Source organism: Cnephaeus nilssonii (genome assembly GCF_951640355.1).
Source record: "Cnephaeus nilssonii genome assembly, chromosome: 20".
NCBI lineage: Eukaryota > Metazoa > Chordata > Mammalia > Chiroptera > Vespertilionidae > Cnephaeus > Cnephaeus nilssonii.
The window spans coordinates 51,978,177-52,000,601 of record NC_137091.1 but is presented as its reverse complement, the minus strand read 5'-3'; the positions used below and the strand labels follow the sequence as shown (position 1 = coordinate 52,000,601).

At 59.3% G+C, this 22,425-nt stretch overlaps 2 protein-coding genes across 5 annotated transcripts; one reads left to right on the top strand and one right to left on the bottom strand.

Moving 5' to 3' along the window:
* Positions 1-208: 208 nt before the first annotated feature.
* Positions 209-6,019, bottom strand: RPS5 (ribosomal protein S5). Its single transcript, XM_079760299.1, has 6 exons — positions 5,872-6,019; positions 5,099-5,207; positions 1,255-1,464; positions 1,028-1,156; positions 391-489; positions 209-322 (listed from the first exon to the last, which is right to left on the bottom strand). The coding sequence occupies exons 2-6, from the start codon at positions 5,204-5,206 to the stop codon at positions 254-256; spliced, it is 615 nt and encodes a 204-aa protein (XP_079616425.1). The 5' UTR covers position 5,207; positions 5,872-6,019; the 3' UTR covers positions 209-253.
* A 9,071-nt stretch (positions 6,020-15,090) lies between these two features.
* A1BG (alpha-1-B glycoprotein) lies at positions 15,091-22,218 on the top strand. 4 transcript variants are annotated; one of them, XM_079760217.1, is made up of 9 exons: positions 15,590-15,821; positions 16,625-16,698; positions 16,780-16,815; positions 16,957-17,241; positions 17,881-18,153; positions 18,406-18,711; positions 19,365-19,661; positions 20,784-21,053; positions 21,351-22,218. In XM_079760217.1, exons 1-9 carry the CDS (start codon positions 15,763-15,765, stop codon positions 21,356-21,358), a joined length of 1,608 nt encoding a protein of 535 aa, XP_079616343.1. In that variant the 5' UTR covers positions 15,590-15,762; the 3' UTR covers positions 21,359-22,218. The 4 variants fall into 4 exon arrangements, with proteins under 4 accessions (XP_079616342.1, XP_079616341.1, XP_079616343.1 ...); XM_079760218.1 differs by lacking the exon at positions 21,351-22,218 and having other exon boundaries at positions 19,365-19,484; positions 19,622-19,661; positions 20,784-21,021; XM_079760216.1 differs by lacking the exons at positions 15,590-15,821; positions 21,351-22,218 and adding an exon at positions 15,091-15,423 and having other exon boundaries at positions 20,784-21,341.
* Positions 22,219-22,425: the final 207 nt, after the last annotated feature.

Sequence of the window (22,425 nt, the reverse complement as noted above, 5' to 3'; positions counted from 1 at the left end):
GCCAGGGCCATCTCCGTGAGGACCCCCACCCCTATTTCCAACCAGCGGGAACACTCCAGGTGGCCGGCCTGCACCCCGGCTGCCATGGTTCTGAGTCAGTGCTTCCCTGGGGAATCCAGGCCCCAGGACGTGCCAAGAATGTGATCAGCTCCTCAGGACTTGGGGACCCCCAGCTCCCGTGACCCCAAGGACAGACAGCACACAGGCAGGCAGTGCTGCCCGAAGGCAGATGTTTATTAGAGCCGCGGCGGGATCAGCGGTTGGACTTGGCCACGCGCTCCAGCTCGTCTTTCTTCTTGATGGCGTAGGAGTTGGAGGAGCCCTGCGGGGAGGCACTGGTTAGCTCCAGATGGGGCAGGGCCCCCGAACCCCCACCGTGTCCTCACCCACCTTGGCCGCGTTGATGAGCTCATCAGCCAGGCACTCGGCAATGGTCTTGATGTTCCGGAAGGCGGCCTCGCGAGCACCCGTGCACAGCAGCCAGATGGCCTGGGGAGCAGGGGGGCTGGTCAGCCTGGGGCGGAGGACACCCTACACCAGGCAGGCGGTCCGGGCCCCCGATTCCCGGAGACCAAAGACCCGCCCATCAGGAAATGAAACAGGTGTGCCCCGGCCTGGGCCCTGGATGGAGAATGAGCAGCGACAGGGCGGCACACACAGGACAGAGGGAGTCCTCGATGCTCGGCTGCTGTTAAATTCCACGGGGAGACAGCGGGCTAGAACGTCCACGTTCTCTGAGAACGTCATCAACTGATCCTCCAATAGCCCAAGACACACACACCGTGACAAAACATACACCAGAATCAAAAGGCACCTCAGCCCAATGCCGCCCCAAAGGTCCAGAGCTGGGACAGGAATCCCAGCTGCACGGGGCAGGAATCCAGGAAGGCTTCCTGGAGGAAGTGACACTCCAAGTAAAGCATGCAACTGGGCGAACCTTCCCACTGGCCAGCCTCTGCCCTAGGCAGGACCCGGAGGCCCGACTGCTGTGCCTGCCCAGCCACGGGGGCCGCCAGCCCAGGCCCACCTGGTTCACGCGGCGCAGAGGGGACACATCCACGGCCTGGCGCCTCACGGTCCCAGCGCGCCCAATTCGGGTCGAGTCCTCCCGGGGGCCACTGTTGATGATGGCGTTCACCAGGACCTGCAGGGGGTTCTGGGAGAGGGGAGCGAATGAGCCCGAGGCAGGCCGGGACGCTATGGTCACCCCTAGACCCCGAAGGACCCCTGTGCGCACTGTCCAGCCCCGCCTACCTCGCCCGTGAGCAGGTGGATGATCTCGAAGGCGTGCTTGACGATGCGCACGGTCATGAGCTTCTTGCCATTGTTGCGGCCGTGCATCATCATGGAGTTGGTGAGGCGCTCCACGATGGGGCACTGCGCCTTGCGGAAGCGCTTGGCCGCATAGCGCCCGGCGCTGTGGGGCAGGTACTTGGCGTACTTCTCCTTCACCGCGATGTAGTCCTGGGCAGAGGGGGGCCGTAAGGGCGGAGGGACCAGAGGCACGGGCGACCACTCAGGCGGCCCTCACCTGTCGGGTCACCTGTGGGCGACTCTGCCGTGGGGGTTGGGGGGAGGACCAGAGAGAACGCAACCACACCCCGGGTTTTGTTCCGAAAGTACCTCAAACCGCACAGGGACGTTTGAATCAGACACTGCTGGGGTTTGGGGCTGTCCTGGGTGCTGAAGGACGGTTAGCAGGAGCCCTCTAACCTCTGAAATGGCTGGTTTTTAAAATACGTTTTCAGTAATTTTAGCAAGAGGAAGGGAAAGGGAGAGACTAAGAAACATCGATGTGACTGACAGAGAAACACTGATCGGCTGCCTCCTGCGTGCTCCCGACCTGGGACCGAGCCCAGAACTTGGGCATGTGCCTGACCAGGAAGCAAACTGGTGACGCTTGGTGCACGGGACGTTGCTCAACCAATGGGGCCACCAGCCAAGGCTCAAATGTGCTTCTTTTTGCTTTTTAATGGATTGCCTTTAGAGAGAAGGGAAACACTGACTTGCTGTTCCTTATGCATTCATCGGTTGATTCTTCTGTGTGCCCTGACTGGGGATCAAACCCGCAACCTTGGCCTATGATGCTCTAACCAACGGAGCTACCTGGGCAGGGCCCAGACCGTTGTTTTAAGCATCACACAGAAGAAACCCTTCCTGTACAGACATTTCCCAAGAAAACGTCTAGAAAACACTAGAATGCTGGGGAGGGGTTGGGACCAGGAACTTGTGTGTCTACAGGCGCCTCGATAGTCCTTCCAAGAAACACGCCCAGGGCCTGTGACTCACACATGAGGACATAACCCAACAATGCTTTCCCAACGATGCAGGCAGTGCTGGCATCTCGGCCGGTCAGAGTGCCGTCCGACCTTCCAAGGGTGAGGGTTCGATCTCTGTTCAGGCCTCATACAGGCATCAACCAATGAATGAATGAATAATTGTAAGAGCCGGCTGGCATGGCTCAGTGGTTGAGCATCAAAAACGAACCAGGAGGCATCGGATCAATGTTTCTCCCTCTTCCTTCCTCTCTGAAATCCATAAAAATATATTTTTAAAAAAACTGGCACAACTGATGTTTCTCTCTAAAGTCCATAAAAAATTTTAAAACATAATAAAATAAAAATACAAGCAGGAACAGGGAGAAGACAGGGGACGCTGACACTGGGATGAGGCAGGTGACTGCAGATAAACTGCGGACACAGCTGTCATCGAGGGTCTGGTCCATGTGCCCGGCCCAGGGCGGAGAGAAAGCCCTGGGCCCACAGTGACACCCGCTTCCCGTCAGAGCACCAGGGAACGTGAAAGCAGGCGTGACGTTTTCCCAGGGCTGCACACACCAAGTCTGGAAGCTAACGCACACGACAGAGCCCAGAGGCGACCAGAGACGGAGACGCTCACTACGTTGTCACTAAGTTTGCAGACCTGCAGAGCAGCCCAGGAAGGAACACAACCGACATTCAGGGTGAAAAAGCGGGACTGGTTCTCCGTTAGCAGGGGGCCTCGGCCCCACAACACATGCAGAGGCAACAAAAATGCTTCTTTTAAACAAGAAGGGGAAGTAACAAATGTAACCCAACCTGGGTTTCATTCATCTCCGCACAAATGCAGTCACTAAGTAGTTTGTTTTGTTTTGTGAAGGGCCCACAGAGCCATACCGAGGCCAAGCGTACAACGTGTGGGGGTGAGGGACCGTGGGAGACCTCCCATTTCCAACCTCAAAACCCGGCACAGCTGCAGCAGACAGACTGTCAGGCGTAGGACAGACTTTGGATATTTCTCTCTCTCCCTTCTGCTCTCTCTAGAAATCAATGGAGAGGATATCCTGGGTGAGGATTTTTTAAAAAATAATTAAGAAGGGTGCCACAAACATTCAACAGGGGAAATGCCCTTTAACAAAGTTTGCTTGGAAACATGGATGTAGCGTATAGAAGATTTAAACGACAAACATCCTGTGGCCTAAGTTTGTTAAATAAAATGTGCAGAACTGAAACACAAGCAAAACCAGGTGTTGGGACAAAAGGACTTCCACGTGCAAAAGAATGATGTTGGACCCTTGCACTTTAAAATGGTTGCAGTGGTGAATTCTGGGTTATGTGCATTTTACTACAGAAGCTGCAGCGCACCGCCCGAGGCTCAGCCGGCTGGACTGTCAGCCAGACACCGACAGGGCTGTGGCTCAGTCCTTGGTGGGGGGTGGCACGCACAGCAGGCAACCATGGGTGTTTCCTTATTTCTAAAACCAGTAAGCAGCCCGGCTGGCGTGGCTCAGTGGTTGAGTGTTGACCTATGAACCGGGAGGTCAGGGTTCGATTCCAGGTCAGGGCACAGGCCTGGGTTGCAGGCTCCATCCCCAGTGTGGGTCCGGCAGGAAGCAGCTGATTGATGATGTTTCTCTCTCTTCCATTCTGAAATCAATAATATATATATGTATATATATTTTAATGTATTTTATTGATTTTTTTTTTTACAGAGAGGAAGGGAGAGGATAGAGCAGGCGTCCTCAAACTACGGCCCGTGGGCCACATGTGGGTGTTTTTGCCGTTTTGTTTTTTTACTTCAAAATAAGATATGTGCAGTGTGCATAGGAATTTGTTCATAGTTTTTTTAAAACTATAGTCTGGCCCTCCAACGGTTAGAGGGACAATGAACTGGCCCCCTGTTTAAAAAGTTTGAGGACCCCTGGGATAGAGAGTTAGAAACATCGATCAAAAAAAAAAAAAAAAAAAGAAACATCGATCAGCTGCCTCCTGCACACCCTCCACTGGGGGTGTGCCCGCAACCAAGGTACATGCCCTTGACCGGAATCGAACCCAGGACCCTTCAGTCCGCAGGCTGACCCTCTATCCACTGAGCCAAACCGGTTAGGGCAAAAAAATAAAAAAATATTTTTAAAAATATATCTTTATTGATTTCAGAGAGGAAGGAAGAGGGAGAGAGAAATCGAAGCAAATGATGAGAATCATGGATCAGCTGCCTCCTGCACGCCCCCTTACTGGGGACCGCGCCTGCAACCCAGGCCTGTGCCCTTGACCTCAAAGGAACCCAGGACCTTTCAGTCCCCAGGCTGATGCTCTAACCACTGAGCAAAACCAGATAGGGCAATAAAAATATATTTAAAAAAATAACAATGAGCCCTAACTGGTTTTGGCTCAGTGGATAGAGCATCGGCCTGCGGACTCAAGGGTCCCAGGTTCGATTCCAGTCAAGGGCATGTACCTTAGTGGTGGGCACATCACCAGTAGGGGGTGTGCAGGAGGCAGCTGATCTATGTTTCTCATCTGATGTTTTTAACTCTATATCCCTCTCCCTTCCTCTCTGCAAAAAATCAATAAAACATATATTTTTTAAAAAACACAATGAAATAGATAAGCATATCCTCCAGTAAGGGTTAAAAAAACAACAGGAAACTGTAGCAGCCTCTGTACCGGACACAAGGGAAAATGGACACGGGGGAGGGGGAAGGGGTGTGGTCCGGGCATCTCCCTCTCACCTGTCATTTCTTCAGCTCAGGACGGACCTGCAGGACAGCTCCATGTTCCCAGTGACCCCCCTGGGAGCCCCCCCCCCAGCTAGGGCCCCACCCGCAAGCCCCGCTCACCTGCAAGGAGATGTCATTGATCTGCACGTCGTCGGTGCTCCACTTGCCGAACAGCTTGATGTCGGGCGTCTCCGCCACCGCGGGGGCCGCAGTCTCCCACTCGTTCATCCTGGGGGCAGAACCGCGGGGCCCAGCTCACTGCCTGGGAACTCAGCAACCAGGGGCCCAGGCGGCCTGGAGAGCTGCCTCCACTTCCTGAGCCCTGGAGGGGGGACCCCTGGGGTCCCCACTGCTGCAAGGACCACAGGGGCGCCGGCGATGCCCAAGGCCCCGGCATGGCACCCGCTGCAGTGCCAACCCCAATCCCGGGATGAAGGAGGTCTGCGCCCCTGGGGGAGCCAACAGCACGGACTCTGCTTCCCCCTCAGCAGAACCGACACGTTATCTGCCACGGAGGATGGCTGCGCGCACGCTGCGCAGAGCCGGGCCAAGCGTCACTAACGGGCACGGGGGGGGGGGGGGGGGCGCTGTTATGAAGGGAGAAAACCGTGTGCAGAGCGGAGGGTGCGTCGTGCACCTCAGAATAACGGGGACTCCCTATGTCAACGTGGGCTGGCACAGGCCAATCCACACTCCGCTGCCCGGCTGCGAGCAAAGCTAGGGCGGCCGGCCGGGCTCCCACCACTTCCCGGCGCTCCTCGTGTCCCTCCGCACGTTTCCCGGAAAGAGAGGTGAGGGCTCCCAAAGGGAACCCCCAGGCCTCGGGGCCAGCCCATGGCTCCCCTGGAAACTCTGGAACGCCCATCAGACCCCCGACCCCGCGGCGGCCTCACCTTAGCGTGCAGCCGGGGCGTGTGGGGCGTCTCGGTCGCTCCGCGTGGACCACGCGCTACGCTGACACAGACAGGAAGAGGCCGCGGGTCGCGGGCCTACGTTTTTAAGAGGGACGAACACTTCCGGGTCACCGGGCTGCACTTCTGAACCAATCCGGAGCAAGAATGTAAAGGCTTCCTTGGCGAACGCGAGACGCGTAAATTCTGAACGCATGCGCACATGCAGAAGCGTAACCACTAGCAAGCCTGGCGGAAGTCTGACGTCTAGTACTAGCCCGGCCTGGAGGTATCCTGCGCAAGCGCAGAGGCCACCTGGAGGCCAGCGCCGCCATGTCTACTGAGGGCAGGCGTCCCGTTAGCGTTCGCCGCTGGGTTCGGCCGCTGATTTCACATCCCACCTGCTGCAGGTTCCGAGCGGGGCCAGTCGGTTGGGCACCGTCTCATTTTTCGTGATGTCTGCTTCGCCGGCACACACACGCCAGAGGCTCGGGCGGCGGCGTGGGGCCCTGGATGACGATTGCCCTCCGCTGGTCCCGGCCGCCGGTCGCGAGCGCGTGTGCGCATGCGCTTGCAACCAGGCTTGGAGGGACCCCCTTCCCGCCCACGCGCTTGCTCGGGGCTGCTGCGGGCCTGCGTCCCCCCTTTTCCCGTTCAGCTTGACCCATCACCCAGTCCAGGGCCCCCCTCCATCGCTTCTCCTCCATCCCCGTTATCAGGTGGGGGCGGAGGCGGGGAGGAGCGCTGCCCTGTGGGCCTAGGGCTGCGCCCAGAGGTTGCCTAGGGAACAGGCCCCGCCCTCTGGGGGGGGTCCATCTGGAGCCTGAGTTGATGCTGAGGTCACTGGAAGGGTGCAGGGAGTCGGCTTGGTGGTGGGTACCCCGACCTCTTTGCAGCCCTACCCAGTGACCCCGGAGGCCATCGTGGAGAGCAAGTGCCAGCTTTTCACCCCCACCTCTTTCTTTTCTTTTCTTTTTTAAAAATATATTTTATTGATTTTTTACAGAGAGGAAGGGAGAGGGATAGAGTTAGAAACATCAATCAGCTGCCTCCTGCACACCTCCTACTGGGGATGTGCCCGCAACCAAGGTACATGCTTTTGACCAGAATCGAACCTGGGACCCTTGAGTCTGCAGGCCTACGCTCTATCCACTGAGCCAAGCCAGTTTTGGTGAACAGCCCCTTTTATAAATTCATTACAAAACAGGCACAGGTTATCGAGCATCTTCTAGACGCTCTCTTTCTCCTCTCCCTTCCTCTCTGAAATCAACAAAAATATATTTAAAAACAAACACATGTTTTTATTGATTTCAGAGAGAGGGAGGGAGAGTGAGGGAGAGAGAAACATCAATGAAAGAACCATTGCTGAAACCAGTTTGGCTCAGTGGATAGAGCGTCGGCCTGCGGACTGAAGGGTCCCGGGTTCGATTCCGGTCAAGGGCATGTACCTTGGTTTTGGGCACATCCCCAGTGGGGGTTGTGCAAGAGGCAGCTGATCAATGTTTCTCTCTCATCGATGTTTCTAACTCTCTATCCCTCTCTCTTCCTCTCTGTAAAAAATCAATAAAATATGTTTTTTAAAAAAAAAGAAAGAATCATGAAACGTGAATATAATAGAATCAGGGGCTAGAAAGGGAGTGGACTGACAATTCTGGGCGGGAGGGGGAAGGGAAGAGGTGGAGGGGAGCTATGGGGGGAAAAAAGAGGAACAATTGTAATAATCTGAATAATAAAGATTTATTAAATTAAAAAAATAAATTAATTAAAAAAAAAACAAGAATCATGGATCGACTGCCTCCTGCGCGCCCCACACTGGGGATCGGGCCTGCAACCCTGGCCTGTGCCCTGACAGGGAATCAAACCCTGACCTCCTGGTTCATGGGTCGATGCTCAACCACGGAGCCACACTGGCTGGGCAGTAAGTCCCAATTTGGGGCAGCCTCGTGGTGCACCAGGGGACCAATGGTGAGAAGGCCCAGGGAGGGCACAGGGCCTGCAGCCAGTGGTGGGGAATCTGAGTCGCCACGGCCTACCCACGCAGAGGGCCAGCGACTGCGCCCCTTCCCCCGCGGTGACGGGCGAAGCCTTCATGTGCCACCAGGATAGGCACGTGGGTCAGCATCCCCCCAGGAGCCCTGCAGCCACCACACGCGCCAGCCTCACTGCGCGTGGTAAGTCCACGCAGAGCTCCACACCACGCCCCGACGTCGCCCCCAGACAGGGACACTGACCCCGAGGCAGCACGTGCAACGTCCAGGCACCCACAGGGCGTGGCACAGTCTCGGGGCTCCCGAGTCACACAGTGGGGACACAGGTGGGTCATCACCCGCTGGGCTGCTGAGCCAAATCAGCTAACAAAACGAGACGTGTCGCCGGGCCCGATGGGCTCCGTGGTTGAGCATTGACCTATGAACCAGGAGGTCAGGGTTCGATTCCCAGTAGGGCACATGCCCAGGTTGCAGACTCGATCCCCAGTGTGGGGTGTGCAGGAGGCAGCCAATCCACGATTCTCTCTAATCATTGACATTTCTATCGCTTTCTCCCTCTCCTTTCCTCTCTCTGAAATCAACAAAAACCTTTAAAATATATATATATATATATATTTTATTGACTTTTTTATAGAGAGGAAGGGACAGGGAGAGAGAGAAACATCGATGAGAGAGAAACATCGACCAGTTGCCTCCTGCACACCCCCTACTGGGGATGTGCCCGCAACCAAGGTACATGCCCTTGACCTGAATCGAACCTGGGACCCTTGAGTCCGCAGGCCGACACTTCTATCCACTGAGCCAAACCGGTTTCGGCGGGATCTATTTTTTAAAATATGTTTTTATTGATTTCAGAGAGTGTCCAGCGGGCAAAGGGGGGCTCAGATCTCAGGGACACAAGAGAACAGAGGAGTCCCATCCCTCCCACAGCTTCATGCCCCCCCATGGGAGACCCTGCCTTTGGCGGGGACACAGCCCAGCACCGCCACCTGGTGGCCACTCCACAAAGTGCAGCCGCCCAACTGCCTCCTGGGTGGGGCTGGTTGGGTCCAGGTGGGAGGGGTTGGGTGTGTCTGGAGCCTCCAGCTCCCTACCCAGCAGCCAGGGAGGGAGGCATCCGGGTGGAGGAAGACAGTCTTGAAAAAGGTGGTCCCTGGAGCCAATCCTATGCCCCTCCACCCTGAGGCCCCAACCCAGCACCCGCCCACCTTCTGGTCACAGAATCCCGGCCCGTGTCCCTCAGCCCTGGGCACCCAGCCCCTGGCAGAAGACACGTTTTACAGTCTTTTCACATTTATTAATTCCTAGGAGCAATGAGAGAGACGTTCCCCTCCACACACTCCCCGCCCAGGGGGAGTGCAGCCTGGAGCTGCAGCAGGAAGGAGCAGAGCCAGGGGAACCAGGAGGCCCTCAGGAGCCGGGTCTGCAGCTGGATCAACGTTCTGGACAAATTTGACAAAAGAAATGGTAGGAGGGGGAGGCGCCCTGGGTGCAACCCAGGCAGACCTCCCCAAGCCCCCCCAGGAAGGAAGCAGGGGAGTCAGCTGCCCCCGACCCCTGCCCAGGCCTCCCTCCTGGCGCTCCAGCTGCCCCAGCTGCTCGCTGCCCCAGGGCCTTTGCACCTGCTGGTTCTCCCACCAACCCCAGCAAAGACCAATAAGTGCACTAACCTATGCACTGAGAAGGGCAGGCCCCACAGAGGGCGCAGGCTGGGCAGAGGTGGGGGGTGTGGAGGGGGAGGAATCCGGCTCTCAGAGCTCAGGGGGACCTCACCTGCCACCTGGAGCTCCACGGGGTCGCTCAGCTCAGACACCAGGGGCCACCGGGAGCGGTAGCGGCAGCTGTACTTGCCGGCGTGTTGGGGCCCCACGTAGGTCAGCACCAGGTCCTCGGAGGGGCCATAGGTCAAGGCCACCACCTCGCCTGCTCCCAGCAGCTCCAAGGATTCATGGGCCACGGGGGTCTCGCAGCGCAGGGCGGCGTCCCGGCCCGGAATCACCTTCCCGCTCCACAGGGGCCGGAGCCGCGGGTCCTGGGTGGGGCGGGGGTCCGGCAGGTCAGTCCCCCTCCCAGCTGCAGCCACCCGCCACCAGGCCCTCCCCTCCCCCACGGAGGCCCAGGCCTGCGGGCCGGCCCTCCACACCTGCTCCCCTTTGTTGGCCCTGAACGCAGACAACCGCTCTCTCACCTTGTCTCTGGCACCGGAGGACCCCGGAGACACCCTATTCCTCAGGACCCTGAGAGTCCCCCACACCTGGGCCCAGTTCTGGGGCTCTTTGGGGGGGGGTCCCCTCGTGTGGCCCCAGGACCCAGGTGAGGGAAGGGAGACATGATGGTGGAAGTGGTGTTCCCCGCAGAGCAGAGCGCCCCCCCAAAGGTCAGGAGGCGGGACCTGCGCCCCAGCCCTCTGCCCCGGGGGGACCTTGGTGAAGACATTGGAGGGACAGACCGAACCCAGGGCCCTGGGGGTGACACATGAACCCTTCACCCTGTGCACAGGCCCGGTGGCGGCGGGCTAATGGAAGACATCACCACCAGCTGCTGCCTCAGGGGAGTGTGTCCTCCCAGGAACCAAGAGGTCCCGGGTTCGACTCCCGCTCAGGGCAGCTGGCCAGGTTGTGGGCCGCTCTCCAGTAGGGGCGTGCAGGAGGCAGCTGATCCATTATGTTTTCCTCTCTCTCTCCCTCTCCTTTCCTCTGTGAAATCAATAAAATATATTTAAAAACACATCCTCCAGGCCCGGCCAGTTCGGCTCAGTGGATAGAGCGCCGGCCTGCGGACTGAAGGGTCCCGGCCGGGGTTCGATTCAGGTCAAGGGCACATGCCTGAGTTGCTGGCTTGATCCTCAGTGGGGGGCGTGGAGGAGGCAGCCGATCAATGATTCTCTCTCATGATTGATCTTTCTATCTCTCTCTCCCTCTCATTTCCTCTCTAAAATCAATAAAAATAAAAATATTTAAAAATATATCCTCACTCTGACCTGTTTGGCTCAGTGGATAGAGCGTCGGCCTGCGGACTGAAGGGTCCCAGGTTCGATTCGGTCAAGGGCATGTACATTGGTTGTGGGCACATCCCCTGTGGGGGGCGTGGGGAGATAAGAGGGAGGTGTAGGGAGAAGAGGAAGAGGCCGAGATTGGAGCGAAGCAGCCAGGAGCCAGGACAGGGTTCTGCCTGGGGCCCTTCGGAGACGTGGCCCTGACCACACCCTGACTGCTGACTCTGGCCTCCAGCCCGGAGACAGAACACATTCCTTTTTTTTCTTTTTTTTACACATTTTATTCTATTTATTTATTTATTTATTTATTTATTTATTATTTCTTTATTGATTTCAGAGAGGAAGGGAGAAGGAGAGAGAGAGGTAGAAACATTGATGAGAGAGAAACATCGACCAGCTGCCTCCTGCAAACCTCCTACCGGGGATGTGCCTGTAACCAAGGTTCATGCCCTTGACCGGAATCGAACCTGGGACCCTTCAGTCCGCAGGCCGACGTTCTATCCCTGAGCCAAACCGGCCAGGGCTGGGCCATTCCTGTTCTCTTAAGCCACCCAGTTGGCAGCAGCAGCCCCAGGAAACGGATGGGTGGGCTGCCGGGGGAACCTCCTGGTCTCAGTTGATGTGGCGTCAGATGCGGAGTCTGAGGGTCAGGAAGCCTGGGGGGCCCCCGGGAGCAGCAGCAGCTCCGGCCTGGCAGGAGGGGACCCCGGATGGGGGCCGAGAGGCGGGTGTCGGCTGGGTACACAGGGCATCTGCAGGGGAACTGTCCCCTCCCGCCCCCAAACCCCGCTCCCAGGGGGCGCCTGGGCCCAGCTGCTGTGACCACACCCGCCTCCAGCCCCAGCCCCAGCAGGGGGCGCTGCAGACCGTGCTTCGTCTCTGCCTCGCCTGGCTTGGTCCCAGCCTGTGCAAGGCCACCCTAACCTGCCTGGACCCGGATGACCTTCTGGCCGTGGGCCTGGGGTCCAAGGTCCTGGAGGGCCTGTCCCTCACCCTGCCAGGCACCCTGACCGCTCTCCCGGCCTAAGTGTCCGGGGGCTGCTGGTGGATGGGGAACAGGACACGTTCGGGCTGGTAGGGGGGCTGAGAGGTTAACGTGTCCCAGGCGTTAACACCGCAGGCGTTTCCCATTCAGAGCAGAGCCACGTGGGAAAGCAATTCGTCAGGTGTAAGGGCCAGAGCTGGGGCCGGGCCCGAGGCCGGTCAGAGGGCGCTCCTGGAGGGCAGCATGGGCAGCTTTGAGGCACGGAGGGTGGTGTCTGAACGATCGGACAGAGGCCGAAAACCAGGACGCCAGGCTTTACTAGAGGAGAAGGACCTGCCCGGCTGTCTCCCAGGGGAGAACAGCAGCCCGTGCAGAGGGGAACCCGCCTTTGAGGGGAGGAATGGGAAGGGATGGGGCTTAGGGTACTCAGCACGCGCTGATTGGTGCTTAATGTATGGTCCATATAAGGTACATAGTCACTCAGGTACTTAGGGACAAGGGCTCAGGGTATTTGGCAGGTGCTGATTGGTGGGTCCATGTATAGTCCATATAAGGTGCCTGGTTAGGGGCTCAGGTTTGTCCAGGCGGCAGGTGCAGGTTACGTCACACTCTGCCCACCCGTTGGGGGAAGGGAGGATCTATCAGTGTCATGTCGAGGTCAGAGGCCGACGTGACCCTCACGGACAGCCCAGGGGAGCACAGCCCGTCTGTCCTATTTTACAGAGCGGCCTGGCTGCCCCGGGGGCGGGCACAGCTCCCCCTGCGCCTGTCCTCCCTTCTGAGCCTCCGTCTGATAGGGGCAGCACGGGAATATCGGGGAGCAGCTACAATGGTAAGAAGTAGGAAGCTTGTGACTGGCCGGTTAGCTCAGTTGGTTAGAGCGTGGTGCTAAGAAGTAGGAAGCCTGCTCTGTTAACTGTGGTTGCTTTTCTTCTGATTAAAGAAGGCATATTCTGCCCTAACCTAACCGGTATGGCTCAGTGGATAGAGCGTTGGCCTGCTGACTGAAGGGTCCCGGGTTCGATTCCGGTCAAGGGCATGTACCTTGGTTGAGGGCACATTCCCAGTAGGGGGTGTGCAGGGGGCAGCTGATGGATGTTTCTCTCTTATCGAAGTTTCTTTTTTTAAAAAAATATTTTATTGATTTTTTACAGAGAGGAAGGGAGAGGGACAGAGAGTCAGAAACATCGATCAGCTGCCTCCTGCACCCCTCCCCACCCCACTGGGGATGCGCCTGCAACCAAGGCACATGTCCCTGACCGGAACCGAACCTGGGACCCTTCAGTCCGCAGGCCCACGCTCTATCCACTGAGCCAAACCGGTTCCGGCTCTCTTATTGAAGTTTCTAACTCACTCTCACTCTCCCGTCCCCTCTGTAAAAAAAATCAATAAAATATATTTAAATAAATAATAAATAAATAAAATAAAGAAGGCATATTCTAACCTGGCTGAGAGTTGGACTGGGACCTGGGAGCTCACCTGGAAATGCGGCCCATCCGTCCTCCCCATCAGGGAGCTGCCTGCTACCAGGGAAAGAGGAACAGCCTTGTTGCAGAATGCAGAATCGCCAGCCATTGGTAGGCCCGCAGCCCTTTGCACAGCCACGGGCCTTTGCAAATTCCCAGACCCGTCAGCTGCCCATTTGGCACACCCTTGGGCTACGTCCCAATGTGATCTTTGTCCTTCGACCCAATGTAAGCAGCAGCTGGCTTTGGGGGGAGGGGGAGAGGCAGAGCAGATGGTCACGGGGATGACCTGGGCTCGCCTACTGCCAGCAGGATTGGAATTGTTACAGGAAACCGGAGAAGAACCAAGCCACACTTAGAAAGATGGAGTTACATATTATTGTTATTACGCGTGGGCACAGAGGAAAATGTCTCTCAAGTTCTGGGCCCCAACATGGAGGAACTTTCCCTATTTATATGTTTTTACCTTCTTTGTCTCCCAAATATGGGGGGTCTCCGGCCCCCTTTGCAAGTTCTTAAACAGCCCCTACGTGCTGGGGCCTTGAGACCTCAACCAAAGGCCTGGCCTGGTGCCAGCACTGACAACACCGTCTGGGGAAGGTTTAATGGCCGCTCTGAAGTGGGAGTAGTCTTATTTTCCTTATTATTTAAGCAAGCAAGCCATTACAGAAGCCAAATAGCAGGACTAAAATTTCAAACAGCAGTTTTTATATAAGACTAGTGGCCCTGTGCAGGAAATTCGTACACATTAAAAGGGGGACCCAGAGTCAAGTCCCCGCCCACCCACATGCACCTCAAAATCACGTGAGACCCAGACCCGGCCACCCCCACCCCCCTTTGGGCTAGATCCAGACCCGGCCAGTCTCACCCTTGTCAAGCTCCACCGGGCAGGGGTGTAGCCTCAGGTCCCCTGGCCAGGCGCCAGGATGGGTGGTGTGGCCTGAGGTCCCCCAGATAGGGCGAGGGGCATGCCTTGAGGTCTCCCGTCAAGCTCTGCCAGGTGGGGAGTGCACCCTGAGGTCCCCTGGCCTGGTGCCGGGGCGGGGGGCATGGCCTGAGGTCCCCTGTCAAGCCCCACAGGGACGGGGGAGGGCGTAGCCTCAGGTCCCTGCTGATTGCTCATTAAGGCTCCTTAAGAGAACTTGGCCTCAGCTGTGAGTGCAGCCATCTTTGTGATGGAGTGATGGTCAATTAGCATATTCCCTCTTTATTAGATAGGATTATTAGATAGGATGGATGCATCCGAATAAACCTCAGCTCAGAGGACGTAACCCCGTGTCTGCTGAATTGGCTCAAGTGGTGACAGGCAGCCCGAACCCCTTGGCTGCCCGATGACATAGCCTGGAGGGCAAACACAGGCCACCTGCTGGGGAGGGGGGCGCGGAGCAAAAGGGGCGTGGGGGGGCCGCAGGAAGTGACAGAAGCTGAGTCCAGCAGAAATGCACGAGGACAAAATTGAGGCGATGCGAACCTCAAACGCGGGGCAGCACCAGATGGTCAGGGAGGGAGGCTGCAGGAGGAAGAGCGGCCGCCATGCCTGGGAGAAGGGATTGGCAACTGCAGAGGCCAGGAGGCAGCACCCCAGACAGCAGGGAGGCCATTGTCGGCCACGGAGGAGACGAGTTGGATTCGGAGACCCGTATCCATACTCAGCATGGGGGACGCCAAAGCACACAGACCCTCACGGAACTAAAGGCTCGAAGTGCGGTGGCAGCCCGGGCCCCGAGCCTGAGGACCGGAAGTGCGTCTTTAGAGCTGGACCGAGCGCGGGGATAGGGAGGAAACGGGGGGTGGTGGCTGCATGGACTCCCCGGAGGCTGTCGCCTCGCAGGCTGGGGTAGCAGGTGCGCTCAGGATGTCCATTATGCGCTGGGAGAGGCCCGCACGGGGTCCTCTGGTCCCCGCCCCGCACGCAGCGAGGAGACTTCCTCGCTCCTCCTGCCGGAAACCGGGGCACTGAGTGGATGGGTGCCACCACAAGGGGTCCCTCGCGGGGACTGCTGGGAAACGTAGTCCCACCGAGTCGTCCCCTGTTGTCCTGGCAACCGCGACAGTTGCCCAAAGAGTGAGTGAGGCGCGAATCTGCATCGTCGCCAAGGAGATAGCATCCATCACCTATATGTAAGCCCCGCCCTCCCGGTCCCACCAAGCCGGTGATTGGCCGTTAGGATGATTGAAAGTCCTTGCCCCCAGTCAAACTTCTGGGAGGTCTGGACCCAGAAACTATGGGCAGTTTCCAGCCTCGCTGGGGTGGAGAATGCCTGGAGGGCTCCAAAATATCCCCGGGAGCGGGGAGGAGGGGGACACTCGGGGGAGGGCCCTCGGGCCTGCGGGGGCCCTGGGCCAGCCCCGGTCACGACGGAGGTGCCCGGCCTCAGTTTCCCAATGAACTCAGCAACCTGGAGGCCTCAGGAGGAAGAGTAATTGGGTCAACACTCCTGTGTGGCCCAGGCCAAGCAGATGCCACGCCACGTACCTGGGGACCCCCAGCACCCGGGTGACAGGGGACACGCGTGCAGGTGGGCGCGGAGGGCCCCCTAGAGGAGGCGGTCGGGCTGGGGTTGCAGGAGTTGCCTGGGATCAGACATGGAGCATCGATTCGGGGTGAGGGAGGGGTGAAGGATCCCACAGGAGTAGGGGAGGGGGCTGCCCTGGGCTTGAAGCCAAAACACGAGTCCCTCCCCCAACCTGTCCCCCTCCCCCAGTCTGTTCTTTCGCTTTTCATTTTTTAAAAATATATATTTTATTGACTTTTTACAGAGAGAAAGGGAGAGGGATAGAGAGCTAGAAACATCGAACAGTTGCCTCCTGCACACTCCCTACCCAGGATGTGCCCGCAACCAAGGTACATGCCCTTGACCAGAATTGAACCTGGGACCCTTGAGTCCGCAGGCCGACGCCCCATCCACTGAGCCAAACCGGCCAGGGCTTGCATTTTTTTTTTTTTTATTTCAGAGAGGAAGGGAGAGGGAGCGGAACATCAATAATGAGAGTCAATCATTGATCAGCTGCCTCCTGCATGTCCCCCACTAGGGATCCAGCCCACAACCTGGGCCTGTGCCCTGACCCGGAATGGAACCCAGGATCCTACAGTTGCAGGCGGAAGCTCTATCCACTGAGCCAAACCAGCTAGGGCCGTTTTTATTTTTTATTCTTAATTTAGTTAATTTTTTATGCGTATTTATTATTGCTGAGGTTCCTGGAGCTGCAGGGGTTCTCTACACACCCACCCACCCACACACACACCCCTGGACTTTGGGAAGGACAAACAGCAGGAAGGGGTCAGTGACCCGCTCCACCCACTGCCCCCTCCCTCCCTCAGGCCTTATGACCGCCCTCACCCGCTGGAGGAGGCTCACACCATGTCCACGCTGGCTGCCTTCCTGCTGCTCTGGGGTGAGGCGCCCTGGGCCTGGGTCCCCTGGGTGGGGGGCGGGAAGGGGCAGGAATGGGGGCCTCACGGGCCTGTCCCCACAGGTCTCTCCCTGAGCCCAGCGGCCGAAGCGGCCACATGTGAGTCGGGGCCTGGGCTGGGACGGTGCGGGGAGCTGGTCTAGTGGTGGGGGGAGTCCTGGGTGCAGAGACTTGGGGAAGGTGGGCGAACACAGGGGGTGCTCCTGTCCCCCTGCCTGGCTCTGACCTTCGCCCCCTCAGTTTTTGAGACCCAGCCGGACCTGTGGGCCGAGGCCGGCTCGCTGCAGGAACCCTGGGCCAACCTGACCCTGGTCTGCCGGGCGCCCCTGGTCACCACGGACTTCCAGCTGTTCAAGGACGGGGCTCTCCAGGAGCAGATGCACCTCGATGAGGGCGCCACGGAGCAGCGCTTCCCACTGGGGGCGGTGACGGGGGGCACGCGGGGCCTGTACCGCTGCCGCTATGCCATGGATGGCGGTAATGGATGGACCTCGCTGAGCAACCTGCTGGAGGTGACTGGGGCAGGTGAGTGGGGGCCTCCCTCTCTCCCTCTCCTTGTCGGCACCTCCCCCCAATGTGTGGGCAAGACCCTGACGTTGCTGAGCCTCGGTTTCCCTGTCTGTAAAATGAGGGTGGTTTTTGTACTGACCCCAGAGGGTTTGTGAGGAATAAATGACTGAGTTCCCAGAACGGGCTTAGGGCAGGCCTGGCACCCCTTCCTCCTGTTTTATGTCCCTGTCCATCTCCCTGGCTTCCTCTATTTATTTATCTAATTATTATAATACTAGAGGCCCGGTGCACAAATTCGTGCACCGGTGCAGTCCTGCAGGCCTGCTCCCAACCTGGGCAGATCAGAGCTGGGCCTGTTGGGAGGAGATAGCAGGAAGTTGGCTGGCAGCCTTACCCCTGATTGGGGGAGGGGCTTCCGGGCAATCAGGGTGATGGAGGCCTATGGGGGGGGTAGGAGGGGAGGGGGAGGGGCTGCAGGAGGTTGTCTGGCAGCCTGCCCTTTATTGGGGTGGGGCCAGCTGGGGGGCGGGGCTGACATCAGATCAGGGTGGTGGGGGCCCCTTGGGATGGGGCCTGTGGGGGGAGGGGCTCCAGGTCAGCCAGGCCATCCTGCCGCCTAGGTCACTACAACCATCCTCCCTGCCCCGCCCGCAGGGACCCTGCCAGCACCCGTGCTCTCCAGCAAGCCGGTGTCCTGGGTCACCCAGGGCCTGAGGACCACCCTGCTGTGCCGAGCGGGACTCCGGGGGGTGACCTTCCTGCTGAGGCGGGAAGGCGACGCCCAGTTCCTGGAGCTGGCGGAGGCCCCCCAGGCCGTGGAGGCAGCCTTCCCGGTCCACCGGGCCGGAAACTACAGCTGCAGCTACCGCACCCATGAGGCAGGCCCCCCCTCCAAGCCCAGCGCCACCGTGACCATCGAGGAGATGGGTGAGCCTGGGGGCCACCCGGAGGGCTTCCTGGGGGAGGCGACTCCTGGAGGCCAGAGCTGCCTTTACCTGGATCCCCCCGACCCTGAGTGCCCCTGCCCACGCCTGGGCCTGGGACACAGGTGCCCACGAGGGGTGGTGGGGAGGCCTGGGCGGCCGCAGGAAGGGCAGAGGTCTGGAGGCTGGAGGCTGGGCCTCCTCAGGGAACAGGGTGTGGGGGACGCCAGCGCCCAGCTGCCCTCCTGCCTTGCAGCCAGGCCGCCGCCGCCCAGGCTGAGCGTGGAGGGGGAGTCTGGGGAGTCCGCCGCCGTCCTGTCCCCGGGCGCGCAGGTCTCGCTGGGCTGCGTGGCGCCCGTGGAGGGCGTGGAGTTCCAGCTGCGCCGCGGGGACCAGGAGCTCCGGGTCGACAGATGGAGCACCACCCCGGGCCGAGTCTTCTTTGAGCTGAAATCCCTGAAGCCCGCGGACAGCGGCCTCTACACCTGCCGCTACCAGCTGCGCGGGGAGGGCACGGCCTGGTCCTCGGACAGCGCCCCGGTGGAGCTGCTGCTGAGCGATGGTGAGCTGGGCGCTGCGCCCCGGGGAAGGGGGGAGGGGAGGGGGCAGACGCTCAGGGAAACGGGGGGCACCCAGGGGAATGGGGTGAGTGCTGGGGGCGAGGAAGCCCAGAAGGGAGGGGCACGCCCGGAGGCGGTTCCCAGGACTGCCGGTCCAGCCTGTTTCCCTATGAGCTCAGCAACCTGGAGGCCTCAGGGGAAGAGTAATTGGGTCAACACTCAAGTGTGGCCCAGGCCAAGCAGACGCCACCCCACTACCCAGGGACCCCCCCCCCCACACACACACACACACAACCAGGAGAGCAGACGCTCCGAGGACAAAACAGGACCGTTCCTTTTTTAATTTATTGTCATTGATTTCAGAGAGGAAGGGAGAGAGAGAGAGAGAGAAACATCAGTGATGAGAGAGAATCACGGATCCGCTGTCTCCTGCTCGCCCCCTACTGGGCATGGAGACCCAGGACTTGACCCTGTGACCTCCTGGCTCCTAGGTTGGGGCTCGGCCTGGGAGCCACGCCACCGGGTTACAAACCCGAGGAGGACCGGCAGGAGGACCGGCGGGAGGGCGGGCGGACAGCTGGGCGGGGCCAGGACCCTGTGCAGCCGCAGCCCCGGGGGCGCCGTGGTCACCCGGTCCCCCCGCCTCGCCCTGCAGGCACGCTGCCGGCGCCCGAGCTCTCGGCGGAGTCCGCGACCCCGAACCCCGGCCCGGGCGCGCTGGTGACGCTGCGGTGCCGCGCGCCCCTGGCCGGGCAGCGCTTCGCCCTGCTGCGCGAGGACGCCCGCGGGCGGCGCCCGGTGCGGGGCCTCCAGAGCCCCGCGGGCCCCGAGGCCCGGTTCGAGCTGCGCGACGTGTCGCCGATGGACTCGTCCAACTACAGCTGCGTCTACGTGGGCCCCGCGCCGCCCGCGGGCTCCGCGCCCAGCGCGCGCCTGGAGCTGCGCCTGGACGGTGAGGGGCCCCGCGGGTGTCCCCGGGTGGTGGGCGCCGAGGCTGCGGGAATCCCCGCCGGCTCTGCACCGGCCCGTGCCTCAGTTTCCCCGTGTTGTCTTTTAAACATATATTTTTGTTTTTCTTTTATTTAATCTTATTCATTTTATTATTTTATTTTTATTTTTAAAAAAATCCTCACCTGAGAATATTTTTCCCATTGATTTTTGTTTTTTTAAGAGAGAGTGGAAGGGAGAGGGAGAGCCAGAGAGAAACATTCATGTGAGAGAAACACTTTGGTTGGTTGCCTCATGCACACGCCCAGACCAGGGCCCGGGTGGGGAGAAGCCTGCCATCCAGGTGGGCGCCCTTGACCAGAACCGAACCTGGGCCCCTTTGGTCCGCAGGCGGCGCTCTACCCACTGGGAATACCAGCTAGGCCTTTATTTTTTAATGTATTTTTATTGATTTCAGAGGAAGGGAGGAGAGATAGAAACATCAATGAATCACTGATCAGGTGCCTCCTGCATGCCCTCAAGTGGGGATTGAGCCCGCAACCTGGCCAGCTGCCCTGAGTGGGAATCGAACCCGGGACCTCTTGGTTCCTGGGAGGACACACTCCCCTGAGGCAGCAGCCGGTGGTGGTGTCTTCCATTAGCCCCCCGCCGCCGGGCCTGTGTGCAGGGTGAAGGGTTCATGTGTCACCCCCAGGGCCCTGGGGTCCGTCTGTCCCTCCAATGTCTTCACCAAGGTCCCCCCAGGGCAGAGGGCTGGGGCGCAGGTCCCGCCTCCTGACCTTTGGGGGGGCGCTCTGCTCTGCGGGGAACACCACTTCCACCATCATGTCTCCCTTCCCTCACCTGGGTCCTGGGGCCACACGAGGGGACCCCCCCTCCCAAAGAGCCCCAGAACTGGGCCCAGGTGTGGGGGACTCTCGGGGTCCTGAGGAATAGGGTGTCTCCGGGGTCCTCCGGTGCCAGAGACGAGGTGAGAGGGCGGTTGTCTGCGTTCAGGGCCAGCAAAGGGGAGCAGGTGTGGAGGGCCGGCCCGCAGGCCTGGGCCTCCGTGGGGGAGGGGAGGGCCTGGTGGCGGGTGGCTGCAGCTGGGAGGGGGACTGACCTGTCGGACCCCCGCCCCACCCAGGACCCCTCCCCAAGCCGCAGCTCCGGCCCCTGTGGAGCGGGAAGGTGATTCCGGGCCGGGACGCCGCCCTGCGCTGCGAGACCCCCGTGGCCCATGAATCCTTGGAGCTGCTGGGAGCAGGCGAGGTGGTGGCCTCCACCTATGGCCCCTCCGAGGACCTGGTGCTGACCTACGTGGGACCCCAACACGCCGGCAAGTACAGCTGCCGCTACCGCTCCCGGTGGCCCCTGGTGTCTGAGCTGAGCGACCCCGTGGAGCTCCAGGTGGCAGGTGAGGTCCCCCTGGGCTCTGAGAGCCAGATTCCTCCCCATCCACACCCCCCACCTCTGCCCAGCCTGCGCCCTCTGTGGGGCCTGCCCTTCCCAGTGCATAGGTTAGTGCACTTATTGGTCTTTGCTGGGGTTGGTGGGAGAACCAGCAGGTGCAGTGCCAGGAGGGAGGCCTGGGCAGGGGTCGGGGGCAGCTGACTCTGCTGCTTCCTTCCTGGGGGGGCTTGGGGAGGTCTGCCTGGGTTGCACCCAGGGCGCCTCCCCCTCCTACTATTTCTCTTTTGTCAAATTTGTCCAGAACGTTGATCCAGCTGCAGACCCGGCTCCTGAGGGCCTCCTGGTTCCCAGGCTCTGCTCCTTCCTGCTGCAGCTCCAGGCTGCACTCCCCCTGGGCGGGGAGTGTGTGGAGGGGAACGTCTCTCTCATTCCTCCTAGGAATTAATAAATGTGAAAAGACTGTAAAACGTGTCTTCTGCCAGGGGCTGGGTGCCCAGGGCTGAGGAACACGGGCCGGGATTCTGTGACCAGAAGGTGGGCGGGTGCTGGGTTGGGGCCTCAGGGTGGAGGGGCATAGGATTGGCTCCAGGGACCACCTTTTTCAAGACTGTCTTCCTCCACCCGGATGCCTCCCTCCCTGGCTGCTGGGTAGGGAGCTGGAGGCTCCAGACACACCCAACCCCTCCCACCTGGACCCAACCAGCCCCACCCAGGAGGCAGTTGGGCGGCTGCACTTTGTGGAGTGGCCACCAGATGGCGGTGCTGGGCTGTGTCCCCGCCAAAGGCAGGGTCTCCCATGGGGGGGCATGAAGCTGTGGGAGGGATGGGACTTCTCTCTGTTCTCTTGTGTCCCTGAGATCTGAGCCCCCTTTGCCCGCTGGACACTCTCTGAAATCAATGAAAACATAGGCGGGTCTGGCTCAGTGGGTAGAGCATCGGCCGGGAGACTGAAGGTTCCCAGGTTCAAGGGCACATACCTTGGTTGCAGGCTCAATGCCCAGCCTCAGGTCTGGGCACATGTGGGAGGCAACCAAGCGGTGTCTCTCTCTCATATGGACGTTTCTCTCTTTTCCTTCCATTCTCTCTAAAAATCAATGGAAAAGTATCCCAGGTGAGGATTAAGAACAACAAAGAGTCCCTGGTTCAAATCCAGGTGCCCCCTCCAAAAAAACAAACAAAAACAAAACAAAAAAACAAAAGAACAACAAAGACTCCTCTCCCTACCCACCCTCCCCCAATCCACCCTCTTTCTGCTTTATTTATTTATATTTTTATTGATTTCAGAGAGGAAGGGAGAGGGATAGAAACATCAGTGATGAGAACCATTGATGGGCTGCCTCCCGAGTGCCCCAAAAGTGGGGATGGAGCTGCAACCT